The 15,988-nt window shown below is 38.9% G+C and overlaps 1 protein-coding gene across 3 annotated transcripts in view; it reads left to right on the forward strand.

Annotated features, from left to right (window-relative positions):
* Positions 1-15,988, forward strand: part of NAV2 (neuron navigator 2) — a 482,122-nt gene that overhangs the window by 182,097 nt on the left and 284,037 nt on the right. For 2 of the 3 annotated variants that reach the window (XM_044681287.1, XM_044681286.1), the window contains exon 5: positions 3,043-3,313. In XM_044681287.1, coding sequence (XP_044537222.1) covers positions 3,043-3,313 — 271 coding nt within the window. Of the gene's footprint in view, positions 1-3,042; positions 3,314-7,741; positions 7,811-15,988 lie in introns of all 3 variants that reach the window. The other variant, XM_044681285.1, reaches the window with a different exon arrangement.

Raw genomic sequence — 15,988 nt, forward strand, 5'->3', positions numbered from 1 at the left:
TTTTGAAGCCTGAGGAGTAGACGCTCTTATTATCCACATTTTATAGTTGGGGAGACTGAGGCAGAGATGAAGTGACTTACACAAGGTCACATAGCTAATTCGTGTCCCAGGTAGGATTTGAACCCCCAAGTTCAGCAATCTTTCTAGCTGCTTGTCTACTTCTCCCTTCTGACCATTTGAATCTTCCAAAGAGAGAAGGAAGCAAAGCCTTGGGGTTGATACTCTGCTCTTCCTGAGTTGTCCTGGAGACTCATCTGTTTCCCATGTCCTTGGGTTCAAGGCCAGAAGTCAGGGTGTTCTGTGAACAGTCCTCACAGCTGAGGTCTCAACTTTCACTGCTTTTGGAAGTCTCTCCTGGAACATCCAGCCAGTAGTGGCTGCCTTTCCAGGAAATTCCAAATAGTGTAAAGTGTATTCCTAGTGGAAGCAATAAGGAAGGCTGGGAAGGGGGAAGATGGGCAGATTGACATTCAGGTGACTAGATGAGGCTCCAGGAGGGAATTTACTCCCGTGTATTGTTTCTTTTTCAGCCCCCAATCCCCAACCTCCCACACCTTTAAGGGAGTCAAAATAAAGGAAACAGCCAAAGGAAGTAATCCAGACTGGTTTAATCAGCAAATCACATCAGGGTTTGAGTACAATGGCAAAGTGCCACTCCATTCTCTCTGGATAAGAAAGCAAGCCAGGGAGCCTGCTGTAAACCTGTGGTCTTGTTCTTGAAAAGGGTTCATTCATACATTTATTCCCGTTGCCACCCCCACCCCACCCCATTCACTCTCTTCTCCTTGGGAGAAGCTGGGGGAAAATACCCTTAAGGCTTAGTTCCCTGCTCACTAGGACTGGGGATAGCTTTCTTTAGGATCTTTCTCCCTTTGTGAAGGAAAAGGTCTTGGGGGGCTTGTTTAGCTTTCCTCCCCTCCCCATCCCACAGGCAGCAGGCATCTACTAGGTTGGAACCAGCAGGAAGGTGCACCCCTCCTCCCCAGAAGCCCCATTCCTGGTCTGTTCCTCCTGTTGGGTGGCCTAGCCCCAGTGGGTTAGCTTTTCAGGGTCAGGTGCAAGACTCATCTCTCAGATGTCTGGTTTCTACTGAGAGGGAATTGCTTAAGGAATAAAAAATCAAATGCTTTCATTTGCCTCTGTCTGTTAACAAATATTTTATTCCTGTCCTGTTTCTGGTTATGAACAGCTTGGGGGAGTTGGGAATTATTATCTGAAAATAAATCCATTGTACTAGGAGACTCTTTTCGCCATTTTTCTGGTTTTCCCTTCTCTTGTTCCTCTTTTAGAAATATATAAAAAAAAGACCAGTTATAGGCCAGATCCTGAGAAAACTGGGTGTAAGAGAATTGTTCCAAATATTCCTGCAGCAGCTCCCAGTCCAGATTGTATAGGACTTGAGGTCAGATTCTACCTCAGATGTTTGCTACCTCTGAATTTGAGGAGGTCACTTTGTCTCCAGAGGCCCCAGTTTCCTCATTTGTGTAAAAAAAAAAAAAAAAAAAAAAAAAAAGAATAGATTGAACTAGATGACCTCTAAGTTCTCTTCTAATTCCAGAACTATGTTCTAAAATGAAGAAGACTTGCATATGGGTGAGTATTGGACAAGAGTAGAGAAAGAATAATTGGATTCTTTGAGTCTTTCATGGTATCTTCTCCCATCTTCCTCCTCTTTTATCTTTTTTTTTTTAGACCCTTGCTTTTTCTCTAAGGACTAGGCAATTGGGGTTAAGTGACTTGCTCAGTAGCACACAGCTAGGAAATATCTGAGGCCAAATTTGAACCCAGGATCTTCCATCTCCAAGCTTGGCTTTCTATCTACTGAACCACCTAGCTGCCCTTCTTCTCCCTTATCTTGTGATTTCATCACCACAGAGAACTCTTGAGAAGGAAACTCCCTGCACCAAGAAAGAAGGTTGGCACCCTTGCTGTAACTTGTGGTCTGGAGAAAACATCTAGGACATTAAATGATTTATCCAGGGTCATAGTCAGTATGTGTTAGAGATGGAACTTGGACCCAGGTCCTCCTGACTCAGAAACCTGTTGTTGTTCAGTTGTTTAGTCTTGTCTGTCTCTTCCTGACCCCCTAGATCATAGCTATCAATGGGACTTTCTTGGCAAGGATACCAGAGTGGTTTGCCATTTCTTTCTCCAGCGGATCATTTCAGCAGGCAACCAGAGGTTAAATGACTTGCCCAACATCACAGTGCTAGGAAATGTCTGAGACTGGATTTGAATTTTGGTCTTCCTGACTGTGGGACCAGTGCTCTTAACTACCAAGCCCCAACCGCTCTATCAATGGTGCCATGTTGCTTCTCTTCACAGTATTGTCCTTTATCTGTATCTAGAGGTAGGGATAGGACAGGTGATTTCATTGGTATTGGGAATGCCCATATGGAGAATCTCTATCAATGGAGACCAGCACCCCTTCCCTATAATTTAGAATCATGAGGTATTGCCTAGAACACTTAACGGTTAGGTATCTAGGGTCGCCCATAATATAGTATATGCTAGAGGTGGGACTTGATGAAAAGTCTTCCTTTCACTGAGACGTGTTCTCTATCCACCATGCCAAGGCTGCTTCTTAGAGAGAAGGGTTTTGTCAAGAGAGGAGAGCAGAAGGGGAAACCATAACCCTCCCCCCAAAAAACTTGGGGACCCACATAAACATGAATGAGTTGGCTCAGTGGTCACATTAGCTCCATCACATTCATTCACATGCATGATCTTGCTTGGTGATGCCTGAGTTTCTGTTGTCTTCTTTTAGGGAACTGTCTGGTAACAGTCTGCCAGCCCCAGGTTGCAACTTGCCTTTTATCACTAATATATCCACTGCAGAGGGGAAAAAAAATAATTTCTTTGTGGTTAAAGCTCAATTTTAAGCAACTGTGATACCAGTTAAGTTTTCAGGAAGTCTGCCTTATCCTCGAGGAATTCAGTTCCAAGAGTGCACCAAAAAGGGTCCGGCGCTGGGCTAGGGGAGAGGAATGGGGCCCCAGGGAAGGATGCCCTTCTGACCAGCTGCTTTTTATTGTCTTTCAGAAATCCGGAATGGAAACCTGAAGGCCATTTTAGGCCTTTTTTTCAGCCTGTCCAGATACAAGCAACAGCAACAGCAGCCCCAGAAACAGCATCACTCATCTCAGCCAGCCCCCACGGCAGTGGTTTCACAGCTGGCAACATCTCCCTACCAGTGTCAGGTCGGGGCACAGCAGCCTCAGCAACAGGTGCCGGCTACCCCCCAAACCCAGTGCCAGCCGCACCCACCAGCTTGCCATCAGCCATCAAAAGCACAGCCAGAAATGCAGTCCAGGTGGGGCTTCCTTTTCAAAGCATCCTCGTCCTCTTCATCTCCCAGCATCTGTCTAGTCAGGGAATGTCTTTCCCCTAAGGATCTTCAGGGAGAGCAGCTCCCGGGCATCTGGGAGAAAAACAGATAGAACAAGCCAGTCCTCCGGGAATGGATGGGACGGCTCTTCTTTATAGGTCAGGGTGCCGGCAGCCACAATTAATTAGCTGGTTCAGCTATAATTCTATGCCTGTCAAATTCATACCAGCATGTAGTAAAATGGCCTTTTTAATAAAATTCAGAGACCTCTCAGGTTTCTCTCTCTGGAAAAAAAAAAAAAAAAGCTTTACCTTCTGTCTTAGAATGAATACTATTTTTAATATTTATGATTATATATAATTATATATATACATTTATTTATATTAATTATTAAGTTAAATAATTAAGTGATTAAATATATTTGTATATGCATATATCATATAAAACATATAATATACATTCATTATATATTTTTAATATTTTATGTAAAAATTTATATTTTAAATTTCATATAACTTATATATAATTTAATTTATATAATATATAAAACATATAATATAAATTCATTTAAAATAATTTTTAATTTATGCAAAATTTTCTATAATTCATACATAATTTAATTTATATAATATATAAACATATAATATATATTATACATCATATAATATAATGTATAAAACATGTAAGTAATTAAATATAGATGTATATATTATATAAAACATATATAATATGTATTTATTTTATGTGATTTTTTATTTTTTATATTTTATGTAAAATTTTGTTTTAAATTTCATATCATTTATATATAATTTAATTTATATAGCATAAAAACGTAATATATAAAAACATATATAGTATATAATATTATATAATATAATGTATAAAACATATAAGTGATTAAATATAGTTATATATGCATATATTATATAAAACATATACTATAATTTTATTATATGATTTTTAAAATTTTTTATATTTTATGTAAAATTTTATGTTTTAAATTTTATATAATTTATATATAATTTAATTTATATAATATATAAAACATAATACAATATATATGTTTTAATATAATATATGTAGATAGACAGGTAGATAGATAGATAGATAGATAGATAGCTATACAGATAGATAAAACTAATAATACTGTTCCAAGACAGAAAAAGCTGTAAGGGCTAGACAATTGTGGTTAAATGACTTGCCCAGGGTCACACAGACTCTTTGAGTCCAGATTTGAACCCCCAAACTCCCATCTCTAAGTCTGGCTCTCTGAGCCATCAAGCTACCCTTAGGTTTCTCTTTTGCATTTATTCAGGTATAAGCAGTAGGTAGAAACAAAAGCTTTCCTTTTGGGAAGGCAGCGGGCTAGATTATAGAATCAGAAATTCTGAATCAGAATTTTGTTTCTTCCATTTACCTGCTATGCGACCTTGGTCAAGAGAGGTAACTTCTTTTAACCTCAGTTTGTCCATTTGTGTAATGGGACGATAATGCCTATACATCCTCTCTCCAGGGCTATTAGGATTTATAGCTAGTCCATGTCCTTCACTTAACGGAAGAAGAAATAGAGGTCCAGGAGTTAAAGTGACTTACACAGGGAGTAAGTGGCAAAGTCAGGATTTGAATCCAGGTCTCACTGAAGCCAAATCCAGTGCTATGACCATCCAAGTGTCTTTGTAGTTTATTATCTCTGCTGATTTGTGAGGATCATTTACAAGATTGTGTGTAAAGTGTTCTATAAAGTGCTATTATTATTTTTACTGGCTTTATTTCTGCCTTGATTTTATATATATATATATATATATATATATATATATGCACACACACATATGTAAGCCTATTTTATATTTATTATTATACTTAATATTTATATTATGTATTATAATATATAATTTCATATATGTATATATTTAATGTTATATATTTATTTATATTAGTTATATCTTATATAATTTTATATATTTCTCATATATAATATACCATATACACATATGTGATTTTATTTATATACCTATATACATATAAATGCATAGAATTATGTATATAAAACATACTTTAGAAAGATTTAAATATATGCACATATATGCATGCATATTATCACACATATAGGTCACACCCAAGCAAGCACATAATATAGGTATCTTAGAAGGGCTACCGCTAATCCAGTACCCATGTGCCTAGGGCCAGGAGTCGGGAGACGTTGAGTTCAAATCTAACCTCAGACACTTATTAACAATGTGACCCTGGGCAAATCACTGCACTCTGCCTCAGTTTCCTCATCTGTAAAATAAGCTGAAGAAGGAAATGGCCAACCACTCCAATATCTTTGCCAAGAAAACCCCAAATGGGATCACAAAAAGTCAAACTTGTCTGAAGCAACTGAACAACAAAAAATGAAAAAGGGAAAGAGGAAGGAACAGATTCCTTGTGGCTTAGTTAGAATATAAAATAATTATACAATGATTAATATTAGAGTTGCCCTATTGGATACAAGCCATGGTTTCTCCATCCTATATTTCCTCTCTGAAAATAAGGCCACTGAAAAATGCCACTGATACGACTTGCTTCTCTGACTGTAATCTAAAAGTAGGGGATATTTCCTCAAACATCCTGGCTTTCTCTATAGTCCATAATGAAAGCTCTATCTTTTATGAAATTATTCAAAGCTTGCTTTGAAGTTATTTATATTCTCATTCTCCACCATCTCTTGGAGAGGGTAACACATTATATAAGTTTATGGCTTTCCCCATGGATTGCACAAAGGGAGAGAAAGAGGGAACCTTTTATGAAAAGCCATCAAAATAACACAACTGGATCCTCACGCCATAAGCATGATATTTCACACTTAACCACTCTAAATGAGATGTTGTCATATTCTAGCTCTTCTCATGACCCATGCTCCATACATGTGGGCTTTTGTAGTGGTTTGCTCGTTTTGTTTTCTTTTTAAAACCATATGTCACTTCATAAATTGGATTATGACATCATGAGGTTTGGGGGTTTGGTTTTTTATGGTCTATAACATAAGGACTAGTCTTCAAGACTTATTCTCTTCTTTGGCTATATCTGCACACCACCAGATACTCAGATTTAGAAATATTTAGTTTCTCAAGTTGTTGGGGTTTTCTTTTTTTTTTTTTTTCCTAACATCCCTAAATACTCTTTCTGGGAAAGACTAAAAGTGTTGTTTTTGATTATTTTAAAGCCAGCAAAGTTCAAGTTATTTTAAAGCAGTCCTTTTAACTAGGCTCGGGTAATAGTCATCACAAATGAGCAAATCTTCTTTCTTGATCCACAGGTTTTGGTAGACAAAATTCATTTTAACTATTCAACAAGTTTGACAGACAAAAAAATTTCCATTTGGAAACAACGAGGAGTACCAAATTGTGCTTCAGCTTTAGAAGCAGGAGCACCCGTGTTCCCATTCCATCTCTGACACAGACTGTTTGATCCTGAGCAAATCTCAATAACCATCCCAGGCACTTCCCCCAAATTAGAAGTTGCAGAGAAGGTGCCAGCCTGCAGTGGTAGAGAGAATTGCCTCACCAGGACTTTCTATGCCGATGCAATCCCAGAAGCAATCTAAAAATAGAAACAAAAACTTTTTCTTTTTTAAATGACCGTTTTCACACTCCAGAGCAAAATTGAAGAGCGGCTAGCTATGTAAGCTTATGAAGTTTATAGATTTATTCAGTAGCAAAAAATCCTACTCGTTAATTTGAAATGCTGGAAGCTATGAAAAAGACATCTTAAGTCTCTATATTTTATAAATGTAATAATTTAGTAGAGTTTAACCCACAAAAAATATTGGTGGCCAACAATAGAAATACTTAAAAAATATATATATATATATATAATGTGTGTATATTATATATGTATAATATATACATACATATATATAATATACACACATATATATATATATTTTAGGCAAGGAAAAATAAGGTAGAACAAGAAAATGTTTCCAAAGCAAAAATGAGACTCTGATTTGCTGCTTATAAAATCTTGTGTAATTTTATATCATTTCAATGGAAATAGATCAAGAGGGTAAAGTTAGATCCAAATGACCTAATGATCCCATAGCACACTGGAGAGAACAACGGATTTGGAATTGGAGAGTCTGGGGTTGAATCTTGCCCCTTGTCTATTTTCTGTTTGAACTTGAGCAAATTAACTTTATTTCTCTGGATCTCTGCTTAATCATCAGTAAGATGAGGAAAGTGGACTCCGTGACATGTAAGGTTCCTTTTATCTCTCTCTATATCTGAGTCTCTGAGATAAACAGGGGAAACTACAAATGGGACATTTCCATCCATCACAGGTGTTCTATAAGTTGTGACTTATTTGGTAACATATCTTCTCTCTACTCACTTATCTCTTCCACTTTTTTTTTCTCTTTTCCATTTTGTGCAGTGCACCATCCAGGGACCCATCTCAAAGCAAACTCATCCGGTTCACTCTGGGTCAGAAAAAAATCTCTAGGTTAGAGTTTCTTCCTGTTCCACAAAGCATGGTTTAACCCAGTTGCTTTACCCTCTGCTTTTGCCCAATTTCCTTTTGGATTCCGCCCTCCTCCCCCCAATTGCATGTTTGGAATTGAGGTTAACAAAAAAGATTGTGATCCTGATTACCCAGGATCAGACAGCTGCTAAAACTGGCACAGAAGGCAGAGAAGGTATTGAAAAGTACTTGTGTGTCTGTGTGTGTGTTGCTTTGGTTATATTTATTTTAATTTGGCTTCTAATTTTGTGAGTTTTTCCCCCCTTTCCCTACTCTCATTCTACCATGTTCATCTCTTTGACACTTTGTTTTCTATGGTTGAAATGATTACCAAGTGGTTGGTATTTTCTCTGGGGCAATAAAGACCTGAAACATGGATCTCGTTGGTGAGATGAGATAAAATCTCAGTGCAGATACACGTCTCCTTTTTGTTCCTGGTCTTCTCTGGTGCATCAGAGCCAAGAACGTCTAATCTCCCTGCAGATCAGTTATAGGCACAACTGGCTGCTTTTTCGTGGACTTCTAGCTTGACTTGCATACCATGTCCTGGAACAGTTTTCTCACGGTATTTGGGAATGCCATGCAAATCATTATTAATACCTTCTTCGTTTGAGTTAGTCTTCTATTATTTGTGTGATTACTTTATGTACTTTGTTTTCCCTCCAAATGATGAATTTTTATTCCAAATGTACCATGTGGTATTCTAACTCTGAACTTTTCTCTGTTATGATTGGAGTTTATCTTCTTTTGAAATTCCCATTTTAACGTTGAGTGCCTTGAGGGTTTAGAGTGTTGGGTTTTTTTTGAAGTTTGTTTTTTAAAATAGGCATAAAACCAACTCAGATGCCAAGTGACAGTTTAGACTTATTTTGCTGCTAGTGGGATACTTCTTTAAAAGTCCTCATGCCAACGGAATACACAACTTTGATTCTGGGTATTCTAAAGGTTTAGGAGGTGCTCCCAAATTGGCTAGTCAGGGAACCCTTACAGGACGATATGGGTGGATGATAAATATTCTTTGGAGAACAAATCAGAACATTCCTGTGCAATAGTGCCCAGCAAAGACTGAAACAAATCAGGAGGATTCTGGCATGATAGTGCCAGTGATGGTAGCTGCTCCTCTTGCAAATGACTTATGTAAACCAAAGCCAAGACAGAAAGAATATACATTTCCCTGGAATGTTGGTATGTTCTAGGTGTCTTGTGAAGGCATTCTCTGTGCACCCCAGTTTCTTTCGTGAGTTGAGCTGTTGTAGCCAGATTTGCAGATTCAAAAGTTCTCATGAGGATCTTAAGGAAAGAAATTGGTAGGGATGGCAATATAATCCTGCAAATCCAACATGCAAAAAGGGAGATGTGATGGCAATGTGGAATTTAGATCGGAATGATATTTGGAGAGAGGACTTCTCTGCTGGACCTCCTGCAAGTTTCCAAGCATATGCATGCAAGCTGCTGCCCTTTCTATGCTGGGTTCTTCCTATCCTTAACCTTTGAAGTGGTAGTGGGAGAAAAAAACTCTTCTTACAAGCATGTTGGGCAAGAGAGAAAGCAGTAGCGCCTGCAGGTTGCATGCAATGAGTAACACTTTTATAGTCTTTTCTCCACTCTGTGCAGATTGAAGAAATCATTTGTAACTTTTAACAGATGATCTTTCTTTCCTTTTCTGTTAAGTCACTTCCCTTATACTTAACTAAAAAAGCAACAGGTGGTCTTTAAAACACCCATCTATATGCCTAGTCATTACGTAAGTCTTTGCTTGGTAATGCAGACAGATCCTTGTAAGTCAGAATGAGTTGTCCAGACATGCCTCCTACTAGGAGCAACATCTAGTTATTTATTTTCCTCCCATTTGCTTCCCTTTTCTCAGCAAGAGGGGAAATGCTTGTAGCAGCTGCTCCTTTGGTGGTACCTGTTCTGATAGTGTGGCAGTCACATCAAGGCAGAGCAGAAAGAGATGATGGCACAAGCAGCAATTGCTCTCAGTCAAGATCCTTTCAGGCATCAAAAAAGATGATGCTATTTTTTGAAATGTGGCGGCAATGCTTAATTAAGGTCTCTAGAGCAAGGATAATTTGTTTCTTGTACCAAAAAAATAATAACAATTGCTGACATCGGGAAAATCACTCCCTGAGCTTATACTCAGATATTAGATTGCTAGAAAGCACTCCCATCCCCTTGATGAAAATTGTGTCTGCCATGAAGTAAAATCAGCAGAACTGGCAGTTAACCATGTTGGAACCAAGGGAGTACAAGTAGGGAAAACACATGCCAGAATAACAGTCTAGCAGCTGGGGTATGATCTCATAATTTGAGTCCTACCTTCAGGTTGAAAACAATTAGCAGAGATTATAAGAACCAGCACCAGGAACGACCCCAGTGAGGGAGATCTGATTCTGGCCACTTTTCTGAGAGATCTTCTTCCATCAGAAAAGCTACACACCTTTACAATGGTGAAGAAGAAGCCTGACCATAACCCAAAGAGTTCCTCACCTGCAGTGTTTTAAGACCTTAACCCTTTCAGATTTTCTGAGTGTGGTTGTTGTGGGGTTTGCCTTGGAAAGGAGACATGTTCTGCTCTAAATCCTCGAATCAGAAGCCCCACTCTTATGTCTATATGTAGATAGGTGAAAGGAACTGGGAAACTGGCCTGAACAGGCTAGGAATTGTTATAGAACTCACCTCAGGCTTCATGAACTCAGCTTTGTCTGTAAATGAGATATTAACCCACCAATGTACACCTGGAGAACAAGGTAGCATCCTTAACACCTGGACAGTCTTCTGCCTTTCAACTATTGTTTACCCTTTCTATAAGGTTAATGACTGTTCTCTCCCCACTCCCCAATCCTAATGTAGTAGAAAGAGCATTGGGTAGATAATCTGGATTTAAATCCCAGCTCTTTTTTATACTTCCTAAAGGACCTTAGACAAATGACTTACTTTGGACTTTAAATCTCATTTAAAAAATAAAAACCTTTCCTTCCATTTTAGAATCAATATTATGTATTTGTTCCTAGGAATAAGAGTGGTAAGGGCTAGGCAATGGGGGTTAAGTGACCTGCCCAGGGTCACACAGTTGAAAAAAAATCTCTGGGTTCAAATTTGAACCAAGAACCTCCTGTCCTGGCTCTCAATCTAATGAGCTACCTAGCTGCCCCCTCAATTCTCATTTGAAAATAGGACTCTTGTGAGCCTTTACACTTAGTGTCCCTCATGCCTGGAATGTTTTGCCCCCTCAAATCCATCTTTTGATTTTATCAATATAGATTTTTAAATTAATATTCAATGCCTCCAAAGTATATTTGTAAGGATTTATTAATATTAAATGAGAGAGCTAGAGAATGCAGGGAACCTTTCCCACTCACCTCACGTGGAAGAGAGAGGCTAGGGCCACAAGGATTGGTCACCACTCAATTTATGTGCAAGGGAGAGAGAGCCACATTTTCCCAAAAACTATATACCAACCACACAAAAAATGCATGTAAACAGAAAGGAAAAGGAATTGTAGGTAATACAGAAAGGAAGTTTGGGTAATGGAGTTTTTTAGGGATTCAAGATAATTCTAACTACACATTCCCCCCTATGATCCTTTGGGAGACCAGTCTCCCCAATGGATCATTCAAACATAACTAACTTAGAACTTTAACTAGAGGTATATACAAATAACTAACTACACACCTAACTTCTTTTAAGACTCTGCTCAAATTTTACCTTCTACAAGAAGCCTTTCCCAATTCCCCTGGATGTGAGTATCTTTCCCTCCGAGATTAACTCCCATTGACTCTGTAGGAGTCTTGTAATGAGAGGATCTCTAAGGCTTGTTTAAATTCATCTACAAGCATTCCTTTAGAACTTGCTTTGGGCAACTCTTTCTGGAACTCGGGATAAAACATCAAAAAGCTGCCCTTATCCTCACAAAGCTTACAGTCTGTCAGGGAAAACAACAAATACATATAGACTATCCTCAAGGAAAATGCTAGTTTATTCCTGCAGAAAATTCCATCAAAGGGATGTGACCATCTGGGTTCCTTCTCAACTGCTCAGGCAGCATGCAACACCCCACTCCAAAGGAAGAAGGTGGCCAGAGTGGCTTCTCTTCATAGACTGTTTCTGCTGAAGCACATCTTGCCTGCCTATCGCTAATCTAGACTCCTTGACTTTGATCTTCCCTCACCCTCTTCTGACCCTCCATGACTCAGAGGCTGACCTGCTCCCCATTTGTGACAATCCTTGCTTGCTGCTTCCTCTCTCTAGTGCTTCCTCCTGCCTGTTGTTACCTGAACAAATCTCAGCCAGCCATGATGATGCTAGCCAGGTTGATAATGATGCTAATAACCCTCTGTAAGATTTGTGAAGCATTTTATACTATATTACCTAATTTCATCCTCAGCAGAACCTTGTCATGTAAATAATGGAAAGATTTATTGCTCCCTCATTTCTGTCATGTCTAATTCTTCATGACCCCATTTGGGGTTTTCTTGACAAAGACACTGGAGTGGTTTGCTATTTCCTTTCCTAGCTCATTTTACAGATGAGGAAACTGAGGCCAAAAGGGTGAAGTGATTTGCTCCCAGGGTCACTTTTGAATCTGGGTCTTCCTGACTCCAGACCTAGAGCTCTGTCTCCTTCACCACCTAGTTCCCCAAAGGAACTAGTTATCCCTATTTTATGGAAGAAGAAAGTGAGCCTGAGAGCAGTTCAATGCGTTAACCAGGATCATACAGTGAGTAAGAATCTGAACTCCAAGGTCAATGTAGCTGATGCATCAATTGATAATTGATTTATAAACTAATAACTTAAAGAACTATCAAACTCATGCCTATACTATGACTTACGTAGACCAATGGTTGTCTATCATTGCCACTGCTTGAACCCCACATCCCAGCCATTCTTGAGGTTTGCTCCTTGCTCAAGATAAAGATAGTAAGTCACCTGGAATAAAAGTGTTCCTCTCCTCCTCTTTATCCCTTTGGGTCCTTTAATCCTTCCCCTTGCCAGGCATAGTTGGTAAGGTAGGAATGTGTACTTCACTGCTCTGTGCCATTCTGGAGTAAGCCTGCATGCCACTCAGCTGATCATAAAAGTCCACCTCCCAAATTGACAGAGGTTAAACAAAGCTACCCCCAAATTCCATGAGTTTTCACTGGTTCTGTATGCACCTATATTTGACACCTCCCCACAAATTAAGATATTCAGCTAAGAACCAGCACCAAGGATGCTGCGATGAGAGTGATCTGATTCAATTATGTGGCACAGTAGAGTTGAGACCTGAATTCAAATCCAAATTACTTTGCCTGCTATCTGTGTGATCATGGGAAAGTCAGTTAAACTTATCTGCCTTAGTTTCCTCATCTATAAAATGGGAATATTAGTAGCACCTACCTCCCAGGGTTATTGTGAGGATCAAATTATTGCAAAATTCTTAGTACAGTGCCTACACACATAGTAAGCACTCTGGAAATGCTGTTCTTATTAACACTATGGATTTCCCGAGTCATGTTTATACTCTATGCAACAAAAGGCAGTATAATTCTGAGATCCAGCTCCTCAGTTGGGAGAGTCTGCAGCAGAACTTTGATAATTATGCTCTTCCTTTTTATAGTTCCTTGAAACTAATATACCCCTGAAAATATCCTCCCCACTTGCCCCTAACACCTTGTACCCTCCTTGGAATTGCCTTTGTGACAGCAATTGGCTTTCCTAAGATGACAAAAGATATCCCTAACTGAGGCAAACATTCTTTGCCATGAGGAGCAATAGAGTCTTAAGCTTCTGTTGCCACTTTTTGGAAAAAGCTATTCCCTCCTGCCCTCATTCAGGGCCATTCATCATAGGATTGCTGAGGAGCCTTAGCAATAGACATTTGATGGCCCCTCACACCACCTCCTATTCTCTCTTTGCTCCAAAACCATCCTTCCTGCTCCACCAACAAAGGGATGTTTAAAGAGAGGGCCTGCCCTCTTATATGGAAACATATAATGCTTTCTGACTGTGGTCATCTTTGCTGGTGCTCAACGATTTACATAGAAAGAGATGGTTACATGCTCTGAAAGTTTAACATTCGGAATTATTGCTTGATCTAATGAAAGAAGGCTGGGATGTCTGCAGCATATAAACTCAGCTCTGCAGAGCTCTAATTATTGGAAACAACCAGCCATTAAACTCCCAGAGCAAAATGTTGGCTTATGCAGGCTGAATACTGCAGTGGAAAGAGTGGCCTGGCTTTACGTCTTGCCTTTGACACTAGCTGGGTGACTAAGAGCAAGTCATTTAACTTCTCAAAACCTTAGTTTTCTCAACTGTAAAATAATAATAGCATCCCTTGTGACTATTTCATAAGGTTGCTGGCTTTGAGATAAAATGTGCAATCAAAAATCAATCAAAGCATTTATCGAGTGCTTACTATGTACCAGACACTTCTCTTAAGCGTTGGGAATACAAAGAAAGACAAAAAAACACTCCCTGTCCTCAGGAAGCTCACATTCTACAATGGGGTTGGCAGCGTACTTGTAATCACTAGATACATACAAGACCCACACAGAGTCAGTGGGAGTCAGTCTTGGAAGGGGAGCTCCTAACATCTGAGGGAATTGGAAGAACCTCTTTTGGAAGATAAAATTTGAGCAGAACCCTGAAAGAAGCTAGGGAAACCGAGAGATGGAGTTGAGGAGACAGGACATTCCCAGCATGGGGGACACAAAGGATAAAGACCTGGAGATGAGAGACGTAGAGTCCTGGGTGAAAAATAGTATGTAGACTTTTGGAGCGCAATTCAAGAGTGTGTGGAGGGCAAAAAAGAATAAGAAGACTCAAAGAAGGAGCCAGGTTATAAAAAGCATTGAATGCCAGATTGAGCACTTTATATTTGATCTTGCAGGTAATAGTTACCTGCTGGAGTTTATTGAAAATGGTCATGATATGCTCAAACATACTCTTTAGGCAAATTATTTTGGTGATTGAGAAGGGAATGGTTTAAAGAGAGGCAAAAGTTGAGGCAGCAAGACTGAGCAGAAGGTTCTTGTGGTAATTGAGGTGATGATGTGATGAACTAAGGTAGTAATTGTGTGAGAGGAGAGAAGGGGAATTATATATGAGATGTGGAAAGGATATGATTTAGCCAAGGTTTTGATATGTGAAGTAAGTAAGATGGAGGAGTTAAGATGGTACTGAAGCAAGTGCAATTGGGAGAGTTATGTTTATGTGACTAGTTTTTAACTTTATTTGTGAAAGAGACTCCAGCATCCTCAAAGAAGATATGGAGAAGAGATAGAAAAATTCAAGTGGTTAGATTTCCAGTCAATCAAGTACCGAACCAAGAATCAAGATACATATTTAAACAAATAAATAATATTACTGGAAGAGATGTGCCTATTTAACCGTTCATAGTCTAAGGTGATGGATATCAATGTAAAAACTCTTAAGAAAGCTACTGATTAAGGTGTTGAAAGTAAATTACTTATTTATCCTAGGGCTTCCAAAGGAGCCCATCTCTTCATTTTAGGTATTTAAGTATCTCTGTTTAGTAATTCTGACTGTTGAATATATAGTACTATGATTTCTCAATTTCTGCATTGCCATATGAATTAAGCAACACCTCTCATGACTAAGGCAAGAGTTTGACACCCACATCTTTTTATGGTTCCATATCTCTTAATATATCCACCTAGGTCAGTGGTTCCCAAACTTTTTTGGCCTACCGCCCCCTTTCCAGAAAAAAATATTACTTAGCGCCCCCTGGAAATTATGAAACTATTTATTGAACTCAGAATAGAACATAGTACAAAAAGTGTGGCCATCACCGCCACCCTGGATCGCTGCAGCACCCACCAGGGGGCAGTCGCGCCCACTTTGGGAATCACTGACCTAGGTGATTAGAAATTGGTTGACAATATACAGCCAAGAGAAAAAGCAAAATGAATTTCAGAAAGGACATTTATAAGCTAGAGAGTTTCCAAAGAAGGGCAATCACGATGGTATAGGAGCTAGAGATGAGACCATATAAAGAGCAGTTGAGAGAACTGGCAGAAAAGAAGAGAAGGCTTTGAAGACATGAAAGAAGTCTTTAAGAATTTGAATAACTGTTGTGTGGATGGAGGGATTTGATTTATTCTGTTTGGAGTTAAGATCAGAGGGTAGAAATTGAAGAGAGGTCAATTTAGATTT

The sequence above is a fragment of the Gracilinanus agilis genome, chromosome 6, assembly GCF_016433145.1.
Source record: "Gracilinanus agilis isolate LMUSP501 chromosome 6, AgileGrace, whole genome shotgun sequence".
NCBI lineage: Eukaryota > Metazoa > Chordata > Mammalia > Didelphimorphia > Didelphidae > Gracilinanus > Gracilinanus agilis.